Here is a 26,169-nt window from a genome sequence, read left to right as displayed (position 1 = left end):
ATTGGCTTAAATATTTCATCCACCCTAGTACCCTCCTTTTGCTATCGACATTAATATTTCCATCAGTTTCTTTTCTTCGGCTCCCTTTATTCAATTTCAACCACAATTCTCACACACTTGTGGCAACAAACCATACAAGCAGGTGGTGGAGATGAGATGAATATCTATGAGTTTGAAAGTATTTAATTAATATATATTGGAATAATGAGACAATAATGTGGGCAATATCGACGTCATATGAAGGTGATATTGATATTGTATGCATACGTGATGCAATGCAATCTAATAAAACACGGATGATATTAATTAAGCAGATAATTAATAGATTATCCGATGAAATGGAACTCTCCTTTCCTTTTATTTAAGTAAGGAAAGGAAGTGTTGTTTCTATTTATTATTATATGTGCAATTTGAATGAAATATGAATATGGTTTGAATGTATTAGGTTGAATTATATTCTTCTCTATAAGGAGATATATAGGAGTTTACATGAGTGCTTTACAAGAAAATAGATATAGTAATCAATTAGGATAGTATCTCATAATTATACAAAGATTTGTCAACTAAATAAAATGGGAAAGTAAATCCCTTAATTAATCAAGGAAATAAATCTCCTTGATTAATTAGGAGACTCACGTCAACACTCCTCCTTAAGTTGGTGCATATATGTCACCAATGCCCAACTTGGTAAGTGAGTCATAAAATACTCTGCCACAAACAGCTTTTGTTAAGATATCTGCCAGTTGATCTTCTAATTTTACGAATGGTAGGTAGATGATCTTCTTCTCAATCTTCTCTTGGATAAAATTTCTATCCACTTCAACATGTTTGGTTCGATTATGTTAAACTGGATTATGGGCAATATCAATGGCTAATTTGTTATCATAATGTAACTCAATTGGCTTTCCTGGCTTGAAACCCAATTCTGTCAATAGTCTTCTGATCCACAGTAGTTCACAAACTCCGTGAGCCATTCCTTGATACTCTGCTTCTGCATTAGACCGAGAAACCATATTTTGTTTTTTATTCCGCCAAGTAACTAGATTACCTCCCATGAAGGTAAAGTAACCTGAAGTAGAGCATCTATCAGCAATGGAGCTAGCCTAATCAGCATCTGTATATCCAACAACTTCGAGATCTCTATTTTTTGAGAACATTAATCCTTTCCCAGGTGCTAACTTTAAATATCTTAAGATCCAATCAACTGTATTCCTATGGGACACACTGGGTGAATGCATAAACTGACTAACCATACTTACAGCACATGCAATATCTGGTCTTGTGTGGGCTAAATATATCAACCTTTCAACAAGGCGTTGGTACTGTTCCTTATTGGTTGGTTCTTGATCCATGCCTTTACATAACTTGTGATTCATCTCGATGAGTGTATCAGCAAGTTTGCATCCAAGCATTCCTGTTTCAGTGAGCAGATCTAATACATACTTCCTTTGAGACAAAAATATACCAGTTGTGGACCTGTCTACTTCAATTTCTAGAAAGTATTTCAGATCACCTAAATCCATCATCTCAAATTTCTGAGACAAATACTTCTGCAGTTTTAGTTACTCTCCTATGTCGTTTCCAGTTACGACTATGTTATCCACATAAACAATCAATGCAGTAAGTCTTCTTCCATCACGCTTTAAGAATAAAGTATGATATACATTACTCTGTATATATCCAAAATTCTTCATGAATTTAGTGAATCTGCCCAACCATACCATAGTGGATTTAACCCATATAATGACTTTTTAAGCTTGCAAACTTGACTCTTCTTGTCACGAGCTAAGTTAAAACCTAGTGGTAAGTCCATATATACTTCTTCTTTCAAGTCTCCATGTAAGAATGCATTTTCTACATCAAACTGATGTAATGACCAATTGAGATTTGCTGCTAGAGACAGAAGGACTCTGATAGTTTTAATCTTGGCTACTGGGGCAAAGGTTTCTTAGTAGTCTATCCCATATCTTTGTGTGTACCCTTTCGCTACTAATATAGCTTTATATCTTTCAATGTATCCATCTGCTTTGAGTTTCACACTATAAATCCACCTACATCCCACTGTCTTCTTTCCATGAGGTAATGACACGAGTTCCCATGTGCCATTCGTCTGGAGAGCTCACATTTCTTCATTCATGGCTTTTTTCCATTTTGGGTCTTTTAGTGCTTCAGTTACACTGTTGGGAATAGGTATGTCAGCAAACTGTTTCACAAAGTGTACCTGTGACTTTGATAATTTGCTAATGGATACATAATTGTTGATGAGATATTTTTCTTTGGCATTCAAATCTGCTTTGCAGTGTACTGGAGGTTTGCCACGGTTCTTCCGTTTTGGAATTTGATATGCAGGCTCTGTGCATTCTAAAATCAAATTATCATGAGATATTTCATTAATGTTATCAGTTTCAGGACAAGATGTTACCTGAATGACATCCTCAGCAGATGATTGGTGTGGTACTGAAGCTGAAGAAGTCTCTAGAGTGGGCAAAATCTCATTAGTTTCCTCCTCCTGAGTTGGACAGCAAGGATGGCGACCGGCCACTTTCAACATGCGACCAGTCGCTTTCAGGCTAGGACAATTCTGAAGGAAAAAAATCAAAAATTTGAGAAGTGTTGGTGCTGCAATGCTCCTCATGTGCAACGGAAAAATATATGTCGTTTTTCCGGAACACAACATCCATAGAAGTATAGACTTTCTGACTAGGGGGATGATAACACACTTTTTGGCTATGGGATCCAATTTGCTTCGTTGGTGATCATGTAAGTAGACAAATACAACACAACCAAAAATTTGGGGTTCCAAGTTTAGGGTAAGAGGTGTTTGGATATAGATGTGGTGAAGTGTTTGAAGTGGTGTTTGAAAATTTAGGATATTAAAGGGAATCTGATTGATAATGTATGCTGCAGAGACGATGGTTTCGCCCTAAAATGATTGTGGCATATTGGCACCAAAGAAAAAGGCACGAACGACTTCCAATAAGTGTTTGTTTTTTCTTTTTAGCCACCTCATTCTGTTGGGGAGTGTAATGGCATGAGCTTTGATGTATGATGCCATGATCTTGTAAGAACTGGTTAAGATCATAGTTAAGAAATTCTCCCCCATTGTCAGAACGAAGAACCTAAATTCTGGCATGAAACTGAGTCTCCACCATTTGATAAAACTGTTGAAACTTGAAACTGACTTCCCCTTTTGTTTTAAGAAGGGAAACCCAAGTTATGCGTGTGCAATCATCTATAAATGTAACAAACCATCGCACCCCTATTGGAGTGGCAATTTTAGCAGGTCCCCAAACATCAGAATGAACAAGGGAAAACGGAACCAAACTCTAATTTGAATTTAATGGTAATGGGACACGATGGCTCTTAGCCAATTCACATGTATCACACTAGAAGCTAGAAACATCAAGACTAAAAAATAATGATGGAAACAACTTTTTAAGATAACCGAACGAGGCATGCCCAAGATGTTTATGCCATAACCAAATTTTGTCTCTCTCCCCCTCAGGATGAGTTTCACTGGTTGTGAAAGCTTAACCACCCATGACCTTACTATCCGGTGCCCATTCCAAGTAATAGAATTTAACCCGTCGAGTACCACGACCAATTGTTGTTCCTCTGAGGATGTCTTGAAAAACACAATGATTCCCCCAAAATGTTACAATACACCCCAAAGTAGTAGTAAGTTGTGCAACAGATAACAGGTTATGTTCCAAAGATGGAACAAGTAATACAGAATCCGGATGTAGAGAAGTAGAGAGAGATAGAGAACTCTTCCCAACCACAGGGGAGAGGGTACCATTAGCATTAGACACCATCGACGGAGTGTATGATTTGCGATTAATAAGTTTACCAGGATCAAATGTCATGTGATCCGTAGCGCACGAGTGGATAATCCATGCGGAGTTTTTAGAGGACGTATGAAAAGTAGAACTTTTGGTGGTGGTGATAGAAGCAGGAGTCAGGGTAGCCGGGTCAGCAGGATTGACCGCATGCTTCTGTGAGTCTACAATAAGATGGAGAATCGTAGGGGTTCCTAACATCGTAGCGGAAGTAAGATGTGATATGAAAAGATGAGGAATTTGATGTAGGAATTGGATTTAAGAGGTGTATGTGTATAAGATTTGAGGGTATATGTTTAGGAATTTGGATAAGAGGATTTGAGGACTTTAGATTTGAGGGATTTGGATTTGGGGAAAATTATGAGGAATTTGATTTAGGGTTTTGAATTTGAATATAAGAAATTTGAGATAAGGGTTTAGAGACAACCTATGATCAATTGCTCTGATACCATGCTAAAATATGAATATGGTTTAAATGTATTAGGTTGGATTATATGCTTCTCCATAAGGAGGTATATATAGGAGTTTACATGAGTGCTTTACAAAGAAATAGATACAGTAATCAATTAGGATAATATCTCCTAATTATACAAAGATTTGTCAACTAAATAAAAATGAGAAAGTAAATCCCTTAATTAATCAAGGAAATAAATCTCCTTGATTAATAAGGAGACTCACGTCAACAGCATATACCAAATTCACACTCTCCTAGGACCGCCTCTTCCTTATGCTTGCAAGTCTCGTCACAGTTTGGTGCCCATCTACACCTTCCATGCCATGTCCTGCTTAATGACTTACACAAGCTTCATTCGCTATTTCCTACAGTATATGTATATATGCCATTGCCAATATAATTAATAGATGGACTCGAAACTAAGATGCCAAACTGGGGAGGCCGTACGGCTATAGGCCTGTGTTTTAATAAATTTTTTTTGGAATAATATAGTATAGCCGCACGGCTATACGATGGTCCTTTTTAAATTTTTTTAATAATCAATAGTATAGCTGTTCGTTTTTGTTTTTGTTTTTTTAGATAAGAGTAGTTTATCACATTATCCATTACTATTAGGTCATTATTCAGTCTCTATTATCCATTTACAGAATTTAGTATTTTTTTTTGTTTAGTAGTCGAATTATAAAGAATTTAGTACGTATGTATTTTTCAACAATATTTTCATTTTTTGTACACGTGGTAAAGGCTCGATAAAATACAAGTTCTTTTATAAAGCAAACATACAATACATGTATTGTACACGTATGTACATATTTTTCATATTTAATACAAGTGTTTTTTACAAAGTTTTCAATAATACACACATAATTTTCACATATGATTGAATAAAAATAAATTATATTAAAATTTTAAAATAAATTATTATAAAATATTATATAGTGGCTGAACTTTTGAGTTGTAACTTGCGAAAATTATAAATTTTTTAATAAATAATACATTAACTCGGCTATATACTTGTGTTTTTTTCTTTATTATTATTTTTTTAATAAATCGTATAGCCGCACGGCTATACGTTTGAAATATAATATATTGAAGGAGTACGTAGCCGGACGGCTTACTATTTTTTTTTATTTTTTATTTAGTATCACAGCATGGCTATACTAATTTTTTATTTTTAAGTGTAGTATAGCCGCGCAGCTATACTATTGTTTTACTTTTATTTTTAAGTATAGCCGCCCGGCTATACGTATTAAAGTTATCCGATATATAAAAGTCTCTTTCCCTCTCCCGCTTTATTCCCTTCTCTCTTCACTCTCTCCTAAATGAAGGACAATGATGACAACTCCTCCCTCTACTAACTCCTCCAATTCTAGTTCAAGATCACTCACTTAGGATTAGATTGGATAAGTCGCTAGATCTAAGGTATTTTGATGGAGGAAATGAAGGTAGATGTGAATGATTTTCCATTTTTGGGGGATTAGGAGGGATTAATTATAAAGTGTTGCTATTCTACAATTTTATGGGGATTAGATGGGATAAGTTTTCTTCATGAGTAATCCATCTTCTACCTTCAACTTGGTCAATATTTTTTTATTTTTTTTTCATTTTTTCCTTAAACCTATGCTTTAAATATAAGGAGTTATCCAATCCAATGCAATACTAGTCATCAAACGAGACCTAACAGCTAGTTCAAGCCTCAATTAATTAAATATGTAGTTTGGTTGGACATTATTTTTTTCCCACTATTCAAATTTTCTTGTCGACTTCTAGAATCAAATTGAAAAATTATTACGTTTTATAAATTACTCTTAGTATTACTTAATGAGTAAAGCCACAACAATCCTTTAAACTAGTCTATTATTTTTACAGAACAATCTTATTTTTCATCATATAGAACCAATTTCATCTCATGAAAGGCCAAATGATGTTAGAATCAGGTTATCTTTGAAGTCAGGGAAAAAAAAAATGTATAGCCGTACGGCTATACTATTTTTATTTTTATTTTTCAGTATATAGCATAGCCGTTTGGCTATACAATTTTTATTTTTATTTTAAGTATATCCGCTCGCCCATACTTAAAAATAAAATTTAATAATCTTTACTCGGCTATACTTAAAAATAAAAGTTAAAAATACTCTTTACTCATAATCTTATGGAGAAGGCACAGGGTCATTTGACCAGATAATACCTTAAGTGCAGGAACAAGTTTTGCAGGTTCAATAAGTGCAATTTTACCCACACACTCAGCTGCTACATTGCGAACACCCTCTTCCTCGCTTTCACAGTGATTAAAAAGTAAATTAAGTTTCTTCTCAACACTCGAATCCTGAAACTCTGCTTTATCTATAGCTATGACCTGAAAAATGGTTGAAAATAAACTCATACCCAACAGAAAAAACATTTCAGGAAACAAAATCAGGCTCTTAAAGTTCAGAAGAATGCACCTCCTTCGGAGAATGAAGCAAGAGATACTGTTTTTTCTGTTGACTGTCAATCTGGTCCAAAATAAAATGCAAATACTTGAGCAGGTTACCAACAGCAATATTGCCAAGAGCGTAGGAGGCTGCAGATTTGATCTCTTCAAAAGGAGATTGAAAGGACTCAATGACAATATTCTCTATATGGTCATGGGAGCTTAGATCTTTCCTCCTTCCAATCTCCCCGAGACACAGCAAAGCAAGGTGCTGCTTAGTCTATATCATATGAAGAAAGCAATTACACTGGGCTCAAATAAAAGTTAAATAATAATAAAAAACAATAAATCAACTAGATTCAATCAATCTACCCCAAATTTATAACGAGAGTTTGCCTACCACTAAATTGCCTTCATTTTTTAAGATTAACAAGTAATAATAAATCGTGAAAAGTTAATTAGTCTATCCCTATTTGCTTACAAAAACCAAAACACTGTCATCTGTGAAGATAACCCTAACTGAGTTGTTTTCTTTCGGGAGGGGGACTTACTGAATTTTGTACTGCTGTCATCTTTGAGAATTTCAGTTAGCATGTCTCGGTAGATGAACATTGCTGATCACCAGCAGCAAGGCAAAGGACAACCACACATTGAGCTATTGAATACAAATCTTGTTTTGCAACCCCACCTGACTGGGGAGATGGTTTAGCACTTGATAGCAGAAAGTCTAGTAAGGTATCAAAACTTGTGTTTGCAGAATACACCAAGGAAGCAAAAAAGTTTTGCAAAGCCGGCAGTATCCAACAAAGAATGTTCTCAAGCAAAGTTTCTAGATCAAGACAACCAGTTAGATAGATAAAATTACCAAAAGGGCTTGCTCCGGAAGCAATGAGCTCTTAATTAACGTTAGTGCTTGCGGAAGAAGTTTGTTTCTAACAGCCAAACCAACAACCGGGCTTGACCTGTCTGCCATCAAGGTGCAGCAGAGTTCCAGGGCGAGGGCCGTCATATGCAAGTCCGAATCACTGGAAATGGGTATTAGATAGACACTAGGGTTCAGAAACTAAACCACCCAGCCACCAATCACACAAAAATTTGAAAAGAAGAAAATAAAATTGGTGGAAGTAGCAAGAGAAACCGTATCAGTGTGGCAAGTTGTACAATAATAACTTCATAAGCAGATAAGCCAATTTTATCTCCATAAGCAACAATTAGGGAATTCCGGGTCCCCAATGTTGCCTGTCTTAGAGGCCGATTAGCCTGATTTCCACAAAGGCAAAGAATATTAGGATTAATTTCATAGGTCTTTGAGTGATTCTAAGAAAAATTCTCATAAAACATTTTGTAAAAAGGATTATGAATTCAGCAACAAATTAAGTAAATTCCCATACCTTCCTTAAGAATGCAGTCAACTATGCAATCACTTTCTCCAACACACATGATAGATCTATTTTCAATGGAGAAGCAGCAATGACAGCAAATGCCTGAATGCAAAACACTTAAGGTCGTAGAAACTTAACACGTACATAATAATACAGAGTACTCCCAAATGTATGTATATCTTCAGAAAAGAAAGGCAAAAAAATAGACATTAGCCGCTCGGCTATACTTATTTTGATATGTTGGCACCTAATCGCTGAGCGGGTCCTCTTTTGTTTTTTTCTAATAAATAGTATAGCAGCGCGGCTATACTCTATTTTTTAAATTTTTTTAAAAACTAGTATAGCCGGTCGGCTGCACTTTTTTTGTTTTGATATATTTTTAATAAATAGTATAGCCGATCGGCTATACTCTTTATATATATATATATATTGTGATCCCTTTTTTCTTTTAATTTTTTTTTCCGATTTTTGTTTATCAATAAGAGTAGTTTAGAGTATAATCCAATACTATTAGGTCATTACCCTAAACCCGCTTGGCTATACTCAGTTCTTTTTTGAATTTTTATTTTTGGTTTTATATCGGGAATGAAAACGAAATTGAATAAAATATTTCATAATAACTGTAAAAATATAAAATAAAAATAAAAATAAAAGAGACAGAACGTCATGTAGTCCTTCAATAGGCAAGGAAGGGAGAAATATCAACATATTTTATATTGCAAAAGTCTCATTGAAAGGTTGGTTTGCAAAGTTTCTTTTATATTGGCACTATTATTATATTACAAGAGGTATGATCAAGTTTGAATTCACTTGCCGTGAACATTTTCTCGTTGGAATATATAATGAATAATTAATTAAAGAAAATGCAACTCGAAATAAACAGGACAGGAGTTCTTGGTCTTTTTCTTGCCGTCTAAATATTTTACTTGAAAAGCATTGGGATGCGGGTTTTGTTGTCTATATGAGGATGGGGTTTAGTCAATGATCATAAAATATTAATTTTCCCTTCTGCTCATCACAAAGTAGAAAGAAGTAGGGATGGGTTTTTGTCTATAATCCATTCGTGTAGAGTTTGAATATGATTTATGATTTACAAAGCACAACAAAATCAACAGAAACAATCCATCCTAAATATTCATAACAATATTCAATGGGATGAAAAATAAATAAATAAAAACTTTTCTAGGCAGCAGTTGGGTCTCCTCTTGACTTGTATCCTTGGAAGGACCAAATTGACATAGTCAATATAATCTTATTCAACAATATATAATTTTTTATTTTCATAACAATATTTACATTGCCATTACCAGACAAAATGAGTACATACGGATTTATATATATATTTGAAGCATTACAAAGAAAGAACTCAAACCATAATTAAGTAGCTCAAGTGACTCTGCGTGAACTGTGAACTAACAATGGCTCCTTGTCGCTCGTTTTTGATAATATTGCTAGTTGTTGGCTTACTGTGTCTCTCACAAAATAGTCAAATGGCCAAAAGCTACGTTGCAATGCCACAAGCGTTACATGTTGACATCCATGATGCAGGTAATACGGTGCTTCAAGTTGCAAACGCAGCTGGTTTCTCTGTGAACTTAGGAGGCCGAAGAATTGGAAGTGCTCCACCTTCTCCCAGACGCGCTAATCCCGTCCATATGGTAGCCCCTGCCCCACCTGAAAAGCCCCGTGTTAGGCTTTTGCAGCGACCACCACCAACACCACCATGCAAGCCCTCAGCTTCTTCTATACCATGATTTTTATATAAGTATATGCAGTTTTTGGTGCTGTAGATGTAGAGATGAAACGAATAAGTCTTACACACGAACTGATCAATTTTTGTCTAGCCAGTGGTCAATGTCTCTCATCTGTTTGCTTCATTTCAGTTCAGTGTAACTTTTTATCTTTAGAAGTTGTTAATTTGATGGTTCGAGTTTTTCCTTCGATATTCTTGAATCTTGCGTTGTGTGACAAACCATTAATTTTACCCAATGGGATTGGTTGATTGGGTGTCTGGACTGGAGGCAAAGAAGTCCAAAAGGACTAGAAAGCCCACCAGAAAAGGGCCAGAAACAATAAGAGGGGCAAAAGCACTTGGATATATAAAACCAAAGTGGTAGAATAGAAGTAGAAAGACACCACTCTATTAGCAAACCTCATTTAAAATTCACAAGCAAAAATAGGGACAAAAATTACAAAAAATTTGGAACTAATTCCAAGTTTGTGAAAAAATGACCAACAGTTGGGTTAATGTTGCCAATATGACTTTCACAAATTGTTTTCACATTGCTTGGCTTTAGTGTTTTTTATATATAAGTCTAGTCTAGGTGTTATTCTGTATATATCTATTGGTTTTATTATCATATATATATATATAAGAATTTTTGGATTCATAATGTATACACATTTATATTAAAAACCAAACAGTAACGAGAAAACACAACAAAAGCGATTTCGACATTAATTTATGCAAATCGAAAGATGAATAAATTGCATATCTTAGTGACTTTCCTGCTATTTCCATAAAGTTAAAACTACATATGAAGAAATCAATATAAAAAAAGAAGAAGGTAGCCCTAGCCTTAGCCTATATATATCATCAAATCAAATGCATGAATATAATGTTGTTGCTTTGCCCACTTGCTGCTTGCCGACAATAACAAGGCTTTGGCCTCATCTACAAATTACAAAGCAAGCACTGTCTCCCTCAACTGAGATTGATGCATGTCACTGTTTCGCTTCATCCATCCAACACCATCAGTAATGAGAAATGGTCCACACATAAATGGCGTGCTAAATTTAATGCTATATGTCTATATATCTCGCATCACATAGTTAATGGCTTTTGAAATATCGATCCCCAGAGACGCAGAAATTAACATTATTTCCTTTATTTTATATATACTTCAGAGAGGATCCAATAAAGAAAGGATCAAAAGATCCTCATCCATCCAATCATGCATTCAATTTATTATTGTTTTTCGGTTTCGACCATATATTATTAGTATTTTTATTAAATATATTGATAGAAGATGTTTTGGCATAACTTGTATTCTCTTTTGACTCTTCAACAGGATAAACAAGCTTATGGGTCTAATTCATTGGAAAATGATTTTGACTTGTATATTGTGGCTCTCTATGACATCAAAAAACAAAAATAAGAAACAGAAAGAAGATGAAGAAGAAGAATGCATAATGTGGCTCTCTGTAATATATGATCTCTTATTTTATATTATTATTTGTGAGATAAATTCTTTAGGTAGCTGAAATTGGTTGTGACAGCAGCCTTTTCAAATGTTAACTCTAATAACTGTTTGAACGGTCATAATCAAGGTCCAACAGCACTCTTATCTTTTCTTCTTCTTCTTTTTCTTCTTTTTTTCAACTACTTTGAATCTATTAATCAATTATTAATATAGACTAAAATAATTAGCAAAGAACTGTACACCAACTACTCTCTCTCTTTGTCATAGTTGACTAATTAAAAGCTACTTTACTCATCAATTATCTTGAAATTTATACAAGGAAAGAAACAAAGGTGAATAACATTTATCTAAGAAGAAACTAAGAATCACCGAGTGCCCGTCATCTCCACCTTCTCAATCCAACTTTACTTTCCCAAAAAAGAAAAAACAAGGTCCAAAAATGGCATGGCCGACACAAACGGACAATTTCTATGAGGACGGCTCGCAGCGCTATTAGCTTGTAGCTAGGTCATCGCAGATATGCGGAGAAGCTCCTCCAAATAGTCTGCGCCTAAATCCTCCAACACCAACTGATCTTCATCATCATTCTTTTGATGATCTGATAATTTCTTCTTTTTGTTCATTGACGACTTCCTCTTGAGGGAGTGCCTTCTCTTCAAGGCCAACACCGGAGACGAACCCTCTTCGAATCCATACTCCATCTCCACAAGTGACTGATAAACGACGTCGGCTGGAAAGTTGAGGACAGCCAAAGACCCCCGCATGGCAAATGCTGCTTGGTCATAAGCCAAGGCTGCCTCCTCCGCCGTATCAAATGTCCCCAACCAAACTCTGACACCGTTTCGAGTGGAGTCTCTTATCTCCGCCGCGAACTTTCCCCAGGGCCGCCGCCGAACCCCTCTGTAGGAAATCTCTTGATCCTCTTCGGGAGTGGAATTAGAAGAATTCACCTCTTCGTGAATATCTTTGTTGGAATGAGTTATTGTCTCCGATGAGTTGTTGTGATCTCCTCCTGCGGGCGCCTCCGCAAGAACTCCATAGAGAAGCATTTCTTCGGAGTCGTTCTCATTGAATGGTAGCTGGGGCAAGGGTTGACTGTGATGGTGGTGATCAACAAAGTCCCATGACCATGACAGATGATGATGATGATCAGAAGAATAGTATTGATCTAGAGTTGAGTTGAAGGAAGAAGAAGAAGAATCAAAGGAAAATTCAGAAATGGGGTTTTGGAAGAATGAAGAATCCATAGTTTGAATAATTTGGAAATGGAATTTTTGTTGTTGTAGGTGTCGTTTGAACAATTGGAATTGATATGGTAGTAGTGAGTGAGTGGCGTGTGTGGTTTGGGGTGATGGAAAATATTTCGAACGCATTAGGCGTTTATATAGGGGAAGGAGGGAGGGAAGGCCCCACCCCATGGGTTTGAAGTATAATAATAAAGAAATGAAAATAATGGTGAAAAGGAAAGAAAGAGGGTTGAATTTGAAATGCGGGGCCAAGTATCCACGTGAGTCAAAGACACACATGGCGGCCATCTCAGGTAAGAATTCAATTTTTTTAGATGTTCCTTTTGGTATAGTGAGAATTCAATATTATTTTATGACATCAGCTTGATGATTTCATTGTGCGTTGCGCTTATTATTGTTTGTTATTATGAGGAGGAGGGCTGAGTTGAGTTGAGGGTTTTCATGGCTATGGCTGAGCCTCCTTCTCCACTTGCAAGTTGCAAGTTTCTACACCAGCCACCCCAACCCCAAGTTTAAGCAAGTTTATTAATTTCAATACCGGACCAGATTGCTCACGATTTTTGTCGTGTCGTTTTTGTCACACTCACATATACGATATATCCAACTTTATCAATCGGTGACCTAACTTAAATTAAACTAATTTTAAGTCATTTTAACTTACTAGGTCATCGTGTTTTTACAGTAATTTGCTCGAAATGCAATTGTATGTTTGAAATATTAAGTTTTGGATAGGTAGGTTATAATTTTGACAAAATATAATGTGAATCAAGTTTAGACAACGTCATCGCATAGCTAGTAGCCACGTTTGAGAAAGGGGGGGGCGGGGGCGGGTGGGGTGTTCTCATTATTAATTAATGCAAAAAAATAACGAGATTGTATCGACTGCAGTCCGTTTCAAACCAAACCTTCTTTGTTCATGGGAATATATATGTCTTAGCTCCAAAGCATTTTTAGTCCCACATATAAAATAAAAAATAAAAAATAAAAAGCAAAAAGCCATCTCTCTGGACAATGGCGGAGCTAGTATAGCTCGTCTTTTAGGGGTCAGTACGGTAATTTTCAAGTTTTATAGTTTTATATTTCAACTGATATTGCAGCATGTGTTTAAAAGTTATTGGTTTTTTCATGGAACTTGGAGTTCACGGTCACTACAGGCCTATATGTGCCTCCATCCCTGCCGCCTCTGGAGATATATTTTGTTTAACAGTCAATGTGTATGCATATATAATAATAATGCACGAGTGTCTCATCTTTTTGTGGACGGTAATGGAAGTAGTCCTAAATTCCTAATTCCTTTACCAAGATCGTGCATTCAGTCCAGTCAAAGTTCGTGCATGCTACATACCCTTTGCAGAGGCTGTCTATTTTAATATTCTTATTTTATTAACACAAGTGATAAGTAATTGTGGAGTCCGGAATTAGATGACCTAGACAAATGGAAAAGGTTTGCTTTGCATTGGATTATGTCTCAATCGATCCCTCAGCAGCAACAGCAACTCTGAGAGCTCCATGGCCCCATCTATTTTGGACCACCAGCCAATAACCATATTAATACTCATCATCTGTCCCTATCCAATTCAACAAGTTCCGATTTCTTATTCCCTTCAAACGGGAAAAATTCGGAAAAAGAGAAAAAAGCATATATGTGTATATAAAAATTCTCTTATACGGACGTACGGAGGTTATTATCGTGCGAACGTCATGTATTTCTTTCTTTTTTGTTTACAATAACATCTGCACGATAATAACGTACGAACATTCGAATGAAAGAATAACTATATATATATATTATTATTTCAATTTGATGTATATTGGTATATGGAAAGTGCATGAACCTGTATAAATCAAAATGGTTCAAGTTGGTACCATTATTGGTTATTCATTTTTAGTGACAAGTTGTTTATTTTTGTGGTGAAGACAAGACCCCAGTTTCCCAGTGCATCATGAAGATTAACAAGGCAAATGGATGGATGAATGAATGGTTTCAAAATGGTCAATTTATTCATATAATTGTTTTCCTTCAACGGACGACCAAATAAAAGTCCCATCTATATCATTAGCTCAAGTCTTTGGTACATTTCCCTCGTGGGCATATATAGTGAAACGTCACATAATATAAAATTAGTCATTATTATAAAATAAAACTCACATAATGCTTATTTGAATTCTCCAGAAATGTTAGAGAAGAACGCAAAAGATTTCCTTTCGATCGCGAGCTTTTTGCTGTTTCACACCTATAATTATTTAATTTAAAATAAAGTAAATATATTCTGGTTAGTTTCCATTAATAATGATTAATAATGGGTAAGACAGCCTTTGACCAGGCATTATAATTTATAAACCAACAGACGGTGAGTGAGTGAGTGAGTGAGTGAGTGAGTGATGTGGATGTTTTTATACATGACTCGCTCCAAAGAGTTTCTTGTAGATGATCTAATCAAGTTGCCTGTGGTACATTGTTGAAGAATTTGTAATAAAAACCGTCATGAAATAGAGCATGTGGTACATTGTATGAAGCCAAGCGCCAATCAAGTGTCATTTTCAATAATAAAAAAAGAAGAAGATTGAACAAGTAATTTATAATACCAGAAAGAAAAGAAAAGAAAAAAGTCCATTACTTTATATACGTAAATCAATGTTTGAATCTTATTTGACTCATGAATTACAACAAACATATATTAGTGGCTGTGTGTTTCAAAAGCTGGTCAGGCTAATATATTATCTAATCACTCTCGCTGCCTTTCATCTTTGTTATTATGATTGTCTGTGTGGAATTAAAAATGGGTGTGACTGCATCCTTAAAGGGTGGTCAGCCTGGTCAATCAAACTTGGATCAAAACTTCCAGAAGCGTTTGACAAATTCAAACTCTCACATGAATATTTGGTCAAAAGTTTCACAGCGGCGGTGACGTAAGTCATTTGGTTGCTAACAATGGAAGAATCGAAATACTAATTAATGCTATCTCACATATGAAATCAGTGCTCTAAACAGGAAAAATCCACACTCACGACTCACTCACGACTCAGCAAAAATAATCATAAAAGAAAGGGTTCATGAATGGGCTGATTTCTTCTAAACATATGCGCAGCTAGCAGTCTTTTCATATTGGGCTGCATTCTATTTAGCTGGCCACTTTCATTTGGGCTGATGAAGTTGATATGGGCCATACCCAACCAGATGCTACGAACAAGCTTACTGGTGAAGCCCATTGCTTTCTTTCTTTCTTTGCTAAACAAAATCTCAGCTCAATTCAACATACTTTGTTTTTGCTCCATAACTGAAGAAGCATCATCATCAGTAGATAAGGGACAAAGCCTCCTTCTTCCCTCCCTGCCTCTCACTCCAGATTGGCAACTTCAAAAAACCTACCATGCTTTCTGTAACAGCAAATATTCTCAAACCCTTCTCATCTTTCAACCCCAACACCAACACCAACACCAACACCAATCTCTTATTATTCTCCACTTCCTTCCTCAACCCACACCCACCACCCCTCCTCTATCCTAAACCTTCTTCTCTAAAGCCCATCTCTGCCACTCTAACTCCCTCCTCAAGCTCCCAACAGCAGCAAGTGTACCAGCCATTCCGCCCACCCCCATCTCCAGTCCCCGCCAAGTTCCGCTCTCTAGACGCCAATGGCCGCCTCGAAATCCTCGCAAATCGCCTCGGCCTCTGGTACGAATTCGCCCCTCTAATCCCGTCCTTACTCCAAGAAGGCTTCACGCCTCCCACCATCGAAGAGGTTACTGGGATTTCCGGTGTCGAGCAGAACCGCCTGGTGGTTGCGGCTCAGGTAAGAGACTCTTTAGTCCAATCCAAGACTGACCCCAAAATTCTTGCGGAATTTGACACCGGGGGTTCCGAGTTGTTGTATGAAATTCGGCTCCTGAGTGTCCAGCAGCGTGCAGCTGCAGCCCGTTACATAATTGAGAACAAGCTTGATGCTAAGGGCACCCAGGACCTGGCCCGTTCTATGAAGGACTTTCCTCGCAGGCGAGGAGATAAAGGGTGGGAGAGCTTTGATTATGCTCACCCTGGAGATTGTCTAGGCTTTATTTATTATAGGCAGGCTAGGGAGCACAAGAACCCCTCTGAACCCAGAACTGCTGCTTTAGAGCAAGCTCTGAAAGTTGCAGGGACTGATAAGGCCAAAAAAATAATTTTGACAGATTTGGAGGGGGAGACTGATGAGAAAGAAGGGAGAGAAGGGGATGTTATAGATGTGGTTCGGGTTCCAGTTGTGAGATTGAAGTTTGGGGAGGTGGCAGAGTCCAGTAAAGTTGTGATTTTGCCGGTTTGTAGGGCAGATGAGAAGGATAAGGAGGTATTGGAGGCACCGTGGGAATGTAGTAGTGAGGGAGAGTTTGGTGTGGTGGTGGCAGAGAAGGGGTGGAAGAGGTGGGTGGTGTTGCCGGGATGGGAGCCGGTGGTAGGTTTAGGAAAGGGGGGAGTGGTGGTGTCGTTTAGTGACGCGAGGGTTTTGCCTTGGAAGGTGAATAGATGGTACAAGGAGGAGCCTATACTGTTGGTGGCTGATAGGAGCAAGAAGGAGGTGACAGCTGATGATGGATTTTATTTGGCAGCAGTTGAGGGTGGGGGTTTGGGGTTTAAGGTTGTGAGGGGATCAGCATTGAAGGAAACTGGCGTGAAGGAAAGTTTAGGGACTGTGGTGATGATAGTGAGGCCACCAAGAGATGAAACAGACGATCAATTGAGCGAAGAGGATTGGGAGTAAAAGTAGAAGAGTATGGTCATTGTATTGTATATCACTCTTTGTTACGATTGAGATTTATACAGCTCATAAAAAATTTCTGTAATGTTGGAAACTTGAGATGGGGTTTTGTTAGATGCCCCTCTACAAGGGGTTTTTACCTATCCTTTCTTCCCTTGGCCTTGATGGCTCTTGTGTAATAGGCATGTTGTTGTAATTTTCAGATTTATTCTTTCACAGAACGATCTATGATTTAACTAGACATGTTAATCTTTCTAATTTGTGCACATGAAGTGTGAATGTTACTACATGATGCACTTGAAATAAAAGTTCTATTTCCCCACACATTGATGATGAAGTTCCTTGATTTGTACAAGCACTCTTTGTTTCTGCACATTTATTATACTTTCTGGAAGACGAGAAGAGATTACAAGTTTTGAAACAAAAGTCTGCACACAAAGTCTACTTAGCAGGCTTGGAAGAACACTCTGAACTGGGAAACCAACTATATATACCATGCAGTACTGTTTTCCCAGTTCAGATATTAAGCTACTTGGTCGTTGCTTTGGTGGTTTGAACTGACTTACTCATATGAATGTAGCCAAAAAAAAAAGTTGATATATACCTGGATCCGGAGATAGTTGTCACTGTAGCCAGAGACATGAAGAAAGCAGACATGTATATGTCAACCATGTCTTCTGTTGCGGTTGTCAAAACATCAAGTAAAGGGGTGGTATAGTCTGGGTCTGGGCCCATGAATCATTGAAAGATTCCCCACGACTCATGATCTGCAACCTGAAGCTTCTCATCCCTCCTTGCAGATCCAGTTCCGAGGGACAGAACAAGGAGCTTACTGCTATCAATGTTCTTCAAGCAATGTGCCACATTTTTATTTTGAGACATCTCCCTAGCAGCCTCAATGATTGCCAGCAAAGTCTGCAAAAATAGATATATTTTTGATTTGTTATGAGTATGAACCAGTTTTATCAAATCAATTAGTTAAATTCTACGAGTGCACCGGATTGTTGGCTGTAACAGCACTGTCGATGAGGTTAAATTTTCTTGGGACTCCATTGGATGGTTTATGCTCAAAATAGTGAGGGAAATAGTATGGTGCTGCTGATGTGGCAATGCAGACATCTGCTAGCAGAACATCATCCTTTGATGGATCGTGTTTTGCCTGCATGAAGTACACAGAAAGTTAATGAATGACTTAACGAACTTAATTATATTATTAACTAGTTCAAATATTAAATAATGTATGTACCTTCAAGGTGGAGAAGATGACTGGTTGGAGAAACTTGATGTCATAAGAGGGAATGATGACATTGGTTAGTCTCATGAAGCCGTGTTTTTCCCATTACCTTCTGGATTATGTTCTTCAATTCATATTTTCTGCATGACATAGAGCACAATTAGTTTTCTCATTTCAAGAAAAAAGAAAACATGAATCAATTAGCGCATTTCATAAAGAAAGCAGTTAATCAAATGTAAGTAGGAAGTAGCTACAATATCTCTCACCAGCAGCAGCTGCCATTGTTTCTTGTCTGAAAAGGCTAGTGAGCAATTGGGAGTATATGATATCTGGGTTGGGTTGGGTATTCAGTCTCCCCTTTATATATGCAATCCTTTGACAATGTGACAAGCCGACTGAGAGTGTTGCAATTGACAAACATCTACTATATCTAGCTAACAATTCCATTGCTTTGCTTATGTAAACAAAGTAGCGGCACCTCTTAGCGCTTGGTGCAATTTGATCAGAATGTACAAAAAGGAACTCAGTTTGTGTTTATAAACCATGTGATGTGTGCTAGAGATACACTTTCCGAAGCACATAGAACTAGCCCTGGGCAATCCCACCCTTCTCTTCTCACATTCGTAGCTTTTGGTACCTGGTTGCTGTAAGTAATGCATCCAAGTTGAGCCAGGAATTGAACCGAAGAAAATAATTTCTTAACACATTGTTATTTATTTGTCATGCCTCGCCAATCCCATTTCCATAAATAAGGACCAGAAATTCCACACAAAGATAGACATAAAGAGGATCCAAACTAAATAAACATATCACATTCAAGTTTTATTTGCTTTACAATAGCCTCCTAAACTGAACTAATAATATCAGCAAAGCTATGATGTCAACTGTTCAAACATCAATTCTCATCTTTTATCTGACCGCAATCTTCAATAACAACAGGTTGAGAAGTTGTCCCACTATCTGAACCCACTTTCTCCATCTCTTTAACGACAGTATAGCCCTCTACAACTTTTCCAAACACGACATGCTTTCCATCGAGCCAAGGGGTCTTGTCAGTGCAAATGAAGAACTGGGAACCATTAGTGTTTGGTCCAGCATTGGCCATGGACAAAATTCCAGGCCCTGTATGCTTCAACTTGAAGTTTTCATCTGCAAATTTCGTGCCATAAATCGACTCTCCTCCAGTCCCATTACCTCTTGTGAAATCTCCACCCTGACACATGAAATTCGGGATGATGCGATGAAATGTAGAGCCCTTAAAGTGCAGTGGCTTCCCTGCTGCTCCAATCCCCTTATCTCCAGTGCAAAGAGCCCGAAAATTTTCAGCAGTTTTCGGTGTCACATCAGAAAATAATTCCACTACAACTCGGCCCGCCTTCATCTTTCCAATCAATATGTCAAAGAAAACTTTCGGGTTCTTCATGTTTTCTTTTATGAGAACCTGTATAAAATAAAAATGTCAGAAAAACTCCACACTCTGGGGACACCAAACAAGCAGCTCCAGTCTCAACCACATTAAAACGAAATATATTTGATCATATCAATTAACATCAGAAACAACTCTGAAAGATTATACTTTTCACATATTTTACTTGATCCGATAACGCAATCGGGGCAGCTTTTTTCCAAATTCTCACATTTCGAATAATAAAAAACCTATATTATTTATAAACCTATATTCATATCAAATACACAAACTTTCAAGAGAAAAACAGGGAAACCAATAAAAATGAGACAAGTCCATCGAACAACACAAAAATTAATAACAACAGCAGGAGTTAGCAATGTCATCGTTCTTCCAAACAATCCTCGAGCAAAATATCAAGAGGATATTCGGAAAAGAAGAACGATTTATAATTTTGCACAGATTTTGAGCGCATGGGCATTCATATAGCACCCATAAGCCTTCGATATGTGCTTTTCTTAATTTACTGTTTTTCTTCAGAAATATACTACTGGGATGCAATGGCATTACAGAGAGAACAATACGAAGTAGTAACTTGAATAGAGAAAAAAATGAAGGGAGTTGGGACAGAGAAACTGCGTACCTGCAGATGAGATTTCGCTTGGAGACGGAAGTGAAGATGAGATGAGTGTCTAGGGTTTTAGATTGTGTTTATATAGGCGCAAGGGGATGGGGTTTAGGGTTTTGGATTAAAATGGTAACTATTTTGCAAGACCATCCTTGTTTTCTTGGATATTCTCTAAATTGCCACATATTTCTTTTGTTATTAAAATTATGCACAAGAGGCGGAGTGATGGGCCTGTAGTTCAGATAAGCATGCAATTCCGCATTCTATGCTGCAAAATGGACCAAATAATGGTCACCACCAAACCTCATCTCCTATCACCTTCCCTCCTTCCTCCCTCCAGATTCAAAATCAACCAAATCCCTAAAAAAAACCCAAACTCAGACCCATATAAACACCAAACAACCACTTCTTTCACACCACATGAACACCCCAATTTTGAACAGACCCAGCAAATCCATGCCCACTTGATCAAAACCCAATTTGATCACACCATTCAAATTCCTCTTAGGCACCTCCAAACCCACTTGAGCCCTGCTGCCCAGTACAACTTCTTAATAACTTCTTACATTAAGAACAACTGCCCCAAAATTGCACTCAAATTATATGCTCAAATGCGTAGAATGGACACCCAAGTTGACAGTTTCACCATCCCCTCAGTCCTCAAAGCTTGCGGTCAATCCTCTTTGGCTGTTTTAGGAAAAGAGACGCACGGTTTTGCATTAAAGAATGGATTGGATAGTGATGTTTTCGTAAGCAATGCGTTGATCCAAATGTATAGTGAATGCGGGAACGTGGTATTTGCTCGCTTATTGTTTGATCAAATGGCTGATAGAGATGTTGTTTCTTGGAGTACCATGATTAGGAGCTATGTTAGAAACAGATTGTTTCGTGAGGCATTGGAACTTATCAAGGAAATGCATTGTATGCAAGTAAAGCCTAGTGAGATTGCCATGGTTAGCATGGTTAATCTCTTTGCAGACGTTGCAGATAGAGAAATGGGGAAAGCAATGCACGCTTATGTTGTAAGGAATAGTACTAATGAGAAACTGGGAGTTTCCATATCTACTGCTTTAATAGACATGTATGTAAAGTGTGGAAATTTAGCGTATGCAAGGAGGGTCTTTGATGGGTTAGCTCAGAAGAACATTGTTTCGTGGACCGCCATGATCGCAGGATACATACATTGCAGAAATTTACAAGAGGGAGCAAAACTTTTCAACAGAATGCTGATGGAAAGAAATTATCCGAATGAGATTACGATGTTGAGTTTGGTTATCGAGTCTGGGTCTGTAGGTGCTCTGGAATTGGGCAAGTGGTTGCATGCCTATATTTTGAGAAATGGGTTTATCATGTCTTTGGCATTGGCCACTGCTTTGGTTGATATGTACGGAAAATGCAAGGAAATCACATATGCAAGGGCTCTTTTTGATAGCGTAGATAACAAAGATGTCATGATTTGGAGTGCCTTGATCTCAGCTTATGCACATGCCAATTGCACTAATCAGGCTTCAGACCTCTTTGCTCAGATGAAGGATAGTGGAGTAAGACCAAGTCAAGTAACCATGGTTAGCCTCATTTCATTATGTGCAGAAGTTGGAGCACTTGACTTGGGCAAGTGGGTTCATTCTTACATAAACCAGCAACGGATGGAAGTTGATGTCATATTAAGAACAGCACTAGTGGACATGTATGCGAAGTGTGGGGACATGGATATGGCTCTGAGGCTATTCAGTGAAGCCTCAAATCGAGATAGTTGCATGTGGAATGCAATGATGACTGGCTTTGCTATGCATGGTTGTGGAAAACAAGCTTTGGAACTATTTGAGCAAATGGACAGACAAGGTGTTGAGCCTAATGACATCACATTCATAGGAGTTCTCCATGCTTGTAGTCATGCTGGATTGGTGGCAGACGGAAAGTTGCTTTTTGAGAAAATGGTTCATGTCTATGGCTTGGCTCCTAAGGTTGAGCACTATGGATGCATGGTGGATTTGTTAGGTCGAGCTGGGAACCTTGACGAGGCTCATAAATTGATCAAAAGCATGCCTATGCAGCCCAACACAATTGTATGGGGTGCCCTGCTTGCTGCGTGCAAAATTCACAAGAATCCCAACTTGGCTGAAGTGGCAGCAAGAGAGCTTCTTGAGTTGGAACCTCAAAACTGCGGTTACAACATTCTGATGTCAAACATCTATGCAGCATCAAACAGATGGAATGAAGTTGACGGGGTGAGAAAATATATGAAAGATAGAGGAACCAAGAAAGAACCAGGACTGAGCTCAATTGAAGTAAACGGCTCAGTTCACGACTTCATAATGGGAGATAAGGCACACCCTCAAACAAGAAAGATTTATGAAATGTTGGCTGAGATGACCAAGAAGCTGAAAGAGGCTGGTTACACTCCTAACACTTCTGTTGTGTTGCAGAACATTGATGAGGAAGAGAAAGAAACGGCGGTTAACTATCATAGTGAGAGACTGGCCATGGCATTCGGTCTTATCAGCACTGCTGCAGGTACGCCAATTCGGATTGTAAAGAATCTCCGAGTTTGTGAAGATTGTCACACAGCAACCAAGCTTTTATCCAAAATATATGGGAGGGTAATGATAGTAAGGGACCGTAACCGCTTTCACCATTTCAGAGATGGATATTGTTCTTGTGGTGATTATTGGTAGCAAACTGATAATTATTTTGTAAAATGTAACATATATTCTAAATGTAATTAATTCATTCTTTGTATTGATGAGAAAACATTCTACACTGAAACAAATTCCAGATAAACAATTACAATTTGCTTCCCTTTCTTCCTTCTAAAGAATGATCAACATTCGTACCCTAAAAAAAGGGATACTATCAGCCAAGCCACATTTCAGTTTTACGATCCCCACTACCTCCAACAGAATGCCGAATGCTGATCTTCTCAGTAGCATATTTCTGCTGCAGCCACTCAAAAGCATTGACATCAAGTTTCCCCGTAACTGATTTCCCTTGTTTTCGTTGATTATGTTGCTCCCGAATTGAAGCCCAAAGTTTCTCAATGGCATTCCTTTGTTTAGACGTGAACCTTGCAATGTTATCAAAAGCATGCTTTGCTAATATGTCTATTACTGTTTGGCACCTGACAAGTAGAATCAAACAAAACATAAGTTCTAGCTATTCAGATCATAAACCTGATAGAATGTGTTGAAATAATTGACATTTCAAAAGATCCTACCATGGCGTTTTATAACGACGAGCAGCTATCTCTAAACAAAGAACCAAGGCTTCTCTTTGTGACCGGAGGAATCTCTTGGTCTCCCCCTCCTCCTTCCTGATCTTGGTAATTCCATCTTTTTTCCCCTTTGTTTTATCATCTTTCTTCATCGGGGTGGGAGTTAAAAATGCATCAAGCCCAAATGGATCAGACTCTTTCTCATTATTTTCTTCAGCCGGCGCAGCTGAAACCATATCTTGCTCCATTTGATTATCTTGATCTGCTATCTTTGTTTCATCTTCCAGCACAGCTGCTTCCTCTCTGTCATTGTCCTCGGTTGCAACTGGCAGATTAGATATGGCTTCTTTTACTTGTGCAGCTGTTTTTGAAAACTTTGTAAAAGTTCACATAGAAAAAGCATGACAATGGAAAAAGAAGAAGGAAAGGAAAGAAAGGGAAAAACAAAAAAAAAACAAAAACAAAAAAAGGCAAGTCAGGCATGGTGAAGAAATCATAAAAACAAACAGTAGTTCCAAACCAAAATTCATCATTAGATATTACATGAAACAAAACGATTATTTATTATAGAAAACATATATTTTTATTAACTAAAATAAAGAATGAATTACAATAAAGTGACAGACAAGATATTTATCAAAGCTCAAGAAAAGAAACTAGAAAAAATACAAGAAATATATTAGCCATCATAAACAATTCGCAAGACACCAGTCATCAATTGTTACGAGGAATTCAAAGAAAGGGGAAATACTGATGTGTGGATATAAATGTCTCATACTTTAAACAATGGATAATTGGATAATTGGTTCAGAAATGCATGTCAAAAATGGTTGCACGGTTCATGCTTCTCATTAAATCATATAACAAGGAAGCTAGTCATTACATGATTCAGAAAGTATGGTCACAAACTATGCCATAGAAAAAGGTTCTCACCTGGAAGCTGTCATCAGTAGATAATTCATTTGCCATCACTGCCCTGATTCTCCATGCAGTTAATTGATTCTTTTGCTTCTTATTGAGACACTGATATAAAAAAAATTAGGAGATGTAAGTTGAGTATGAAAATACAAATTCATGAACCAGCAGTAACTTTACCCTGTACTATACACAGACTTATGATCTTACCTCAGAGGCATCTTTTGCGGCTGAGAACAGTGCATGGTAATCGGCTCGCAGAGAAGGATCCATACAAGAAGTAGGTGATGCCATTGCGGCTTCTAGAACGGAAAAGAAGTAATCACCAGTTTCAGGCTTGACACTTCCCGCCTGAATCAGCTGGATGGCAAGCTTTGAAGCCTTACTAAACTTTGTAGGATTCTTTATATGTGATGCTATTTTCTGCATTGCCTCAATGACCTGCTGCTCTGAGGCATCTGTCGTGGTTTTAAACCTCAACTTCTTTTCAGTTACAGGGGCTGAAAAACAGTTCCAACACTTTTAGCTTCATTTTAAAAACATTGAAATTTCATTCATACAAGTAGCATAAATGAAGAAATAAAGAGAATCTAAGGGCCCGTTTGATAACCATTTCAATTTTAGTTTTTAGTTTTCAGTTTTTGTGCTACAGTATAGAGGAAAATGAGAGTGAGAATGGGAGTGAGGATGAGATTGAGAGAGAGGATGAGAGGGGAGGATGGGAGGGAGGAGTAAAAAAAGTGAAAACAATTTCAAATAGATTTCAGTTTTTAGTTTTTGTTTTCACTTTTGTTATCCTCCCTTCTCATCTTCCCTCTCAATCCCATCTTCACTCTCATTCTCACTTCCATTCTCCCTCTTTTTCCTCTATACTCTAGCACAAAAAATGAAAACTAAAAACTAAAATTGAAATGGTTATTAAGTGGGCCCTAAATATAATAAAATGTCAAGAAGACCCGGATTGGCAGCTAGAATTTGAACTGGAAACAAACTACATGAAACCAAATAACATAAACAATGCAAGTCCCTGAGTTCAATTTTTCTTATTGGGGTTTCTCAGCATCGAAAACTAATGCAGGAGTAAAACCCTAAAAGCACTTTTTTGCAGCCCTTGGAAATATAATCAAGGAACACAAGTAAAATAATGGGTTTTGAAGCTACCCCAATTACAAACAAAGGAGAAATGAAGAAAGAATTACCTTCTTCGGCGTTTGATTCAGAGGGTTTAGGCCGCTTGAGGGCGCTTTTGAGAATTGGTTTTGGGGGAGCAGGAGCAGGAGCAGGAGCGGGAGCGGGAGAAGAAGAAGAGGCGGTGTTAAAAGTAGCTGTTTTTCGTTTTTGTTGTGGTTTTAACGCTTCCTGCGGTGGTTTCCGTTCTTGAAGTTCAGAAGAAGAAGGAGGAGGGTTTGCAGAAGGTGGAGGGAGGCCTTCAAACAGGTCGTCAGCCATGTCTCTCTCCAACGAGTTCAGATTGACCACACCAGCGCGCAAGTATAAACGACGAT

The 26,169-nt window shown here is 37.6% G+C and overlaps 7 protein-coding genes across 7 annotated transcripts; 2 read left to right on the top strand and 5 right to left on the bottom strand.

The window, feature by feature from the left end:
* Nucleotides 6,403-7,764, bottom strand: LOC109949533 (cullin-associated NEDD8-dissociated protein 1-like). Its single transcript, XM_020565364.1, has 3 exons — nucleotides 7,258-7,764; nucleotides 6,738-6,986; nucleotides 6,403-6,649 (listed from the first exon to the last, which is right to left on the bottom strand). The coding sequence occupies exons 1-3, from the start codon at nucleotides 7,276-7,278 to the stop codon at nucleotides 6,419-6,421; spliced, it is 501 nt and encodes a 166-aa protein (XP_020420953.1). The 5' UTR covers nucleotides 7,279-7,764; the 3' UTR covers nucleotides 6,403-6,418.
* Nucleotides 11,451-12,862, bottom strand: LOC18772169 (ethylene-responsive transcription factor 1B). Its single transcript, XM_020565362.1, has one exon. It carries the CDS (start codon nucleotides 12,824-12,826, stop codon nucleotides 11,795-11,797), a length of 1,032 nt encoding a protein of 343 aa, XP_020420951.1. The 5' UTR covers nucleotides 12,827-12,862; the 3' UTR covers nucleotides 11,451-11,794.
* LOC18772932 (rubisco accumulation factor 1.1, chloroplastic) lies at nucleotides 15,781-17,595 on the top strand. Its single transcript, XM_007205112.2, has one exon. The coding sequence runs from the start codon at nucleotides 15,910-15,912 to the stop codon at nucleotides 17,272-17,274; it is 1,365 nt and encodes a 454-aa protein (XP_007205174.1). The 5' UTR covers nucleotides 15,781-15,909; the 3' UTR covers nucleotides 17,275-17,595.
* Nucleotides 18,010-18,592, bottom strand: LOC109949764 (patatin-like protein 1). Its single transcript, XM_020565920.1, has 3 exons — nucleotides 18,518-18,592; nucleotides 18,269-18,430; nucleotides 18,010-18,186 (listed from the first exon to the last, which is right to left on the bottom strand). The coding sequence occupies exons 1-3, from the start codon at nucleotides 18,590-18,592 to the stop codon at nucleotides 18,010-18,012; spliced, it is 414 nt and encodes a 137-aa protein (XP_020421509.1).
* LOC18773190 (peptidyl-prolyl cis-trans isomerase CYP19-3) lies at nucleotides 19,182-20,694 on the bottom strand. The gene is made up of 2 exons (XM_007205938.2): nucleotides 20,554-20,694; nucleotides 19,182-19,946 (listed from the first exon to the last, which is right to left on the bottom strand). Exon 2 carries the CDS (start codon nucleotides 19,926-19,928, stop codon nucleotides 19,401-19,403), a length of 528 nt encoding a protein of 175 aa, XP_007206000.1. The 5' UTR covers nucleotides 19,929-19,946; nucleotides 20,554-20,694; the 3' UTR covers nucleotides 19,182-19,400.
* On the top strand, nucleotides 20,735-23,328 carry LOC18774360 (pentatricopeptide repeat-containing protein At3g26782, mitochondrial). The gene has a single exon (XM_020566913.1). It carries the CDS (start codon nucleotides 20,745-20,747, stop codon nucleotides 23,211-23,213), a length of 2,469 nt encoding a protein of 822 aa, XP_020422502.1. The 5' UTR covers nucleotides 20,735-20,744; the 3' UTR covers nucleotides 23,214-23,328.
* Nucleotides 23,256-26,169, bottom strand: LOC18773389. The gene is made up of 5 exons (XM_007207407.2): nucleotides 25,864-26,169; nucleotides 24,875-25,164; nucleotides 24,683-24,772; nucleotides 23,753-24,123; nucleotides 23,256-23,656 (listed from the first exon to the last, which is right to left on the bottom strand). Exons 1-5 carry the CDS (start codon nucleotides 26,111-26,113, stop codon nucleotides 23,392-23,394), a joined length of 1,266 nt encoding a protein of 421 aa, XP_007207469.1. The 5' UTR covers nucleotides 26,114-26,169; the 3' UTR covers nucleotides 23,256-23,391.

The sequence above is a fragment of the Prunus persica genome, chromosome G6 (genome assembly GCF_000346465.2).
Source record: "Prunus persica cultivar Lovell chromosome G6, Prunus_persica_NCBIv2, whole genome shotgun sequence".
NCBI classification, from domain to species: Eukaryota; Viridiplantae; Streptophyta; class Magnoliopsida; order Rosales; family Rosaceae; genus Prunus; species Prunus persica.
This window is presented reverse-complemented; position numbering and strand designations above follow the sequence as displayed.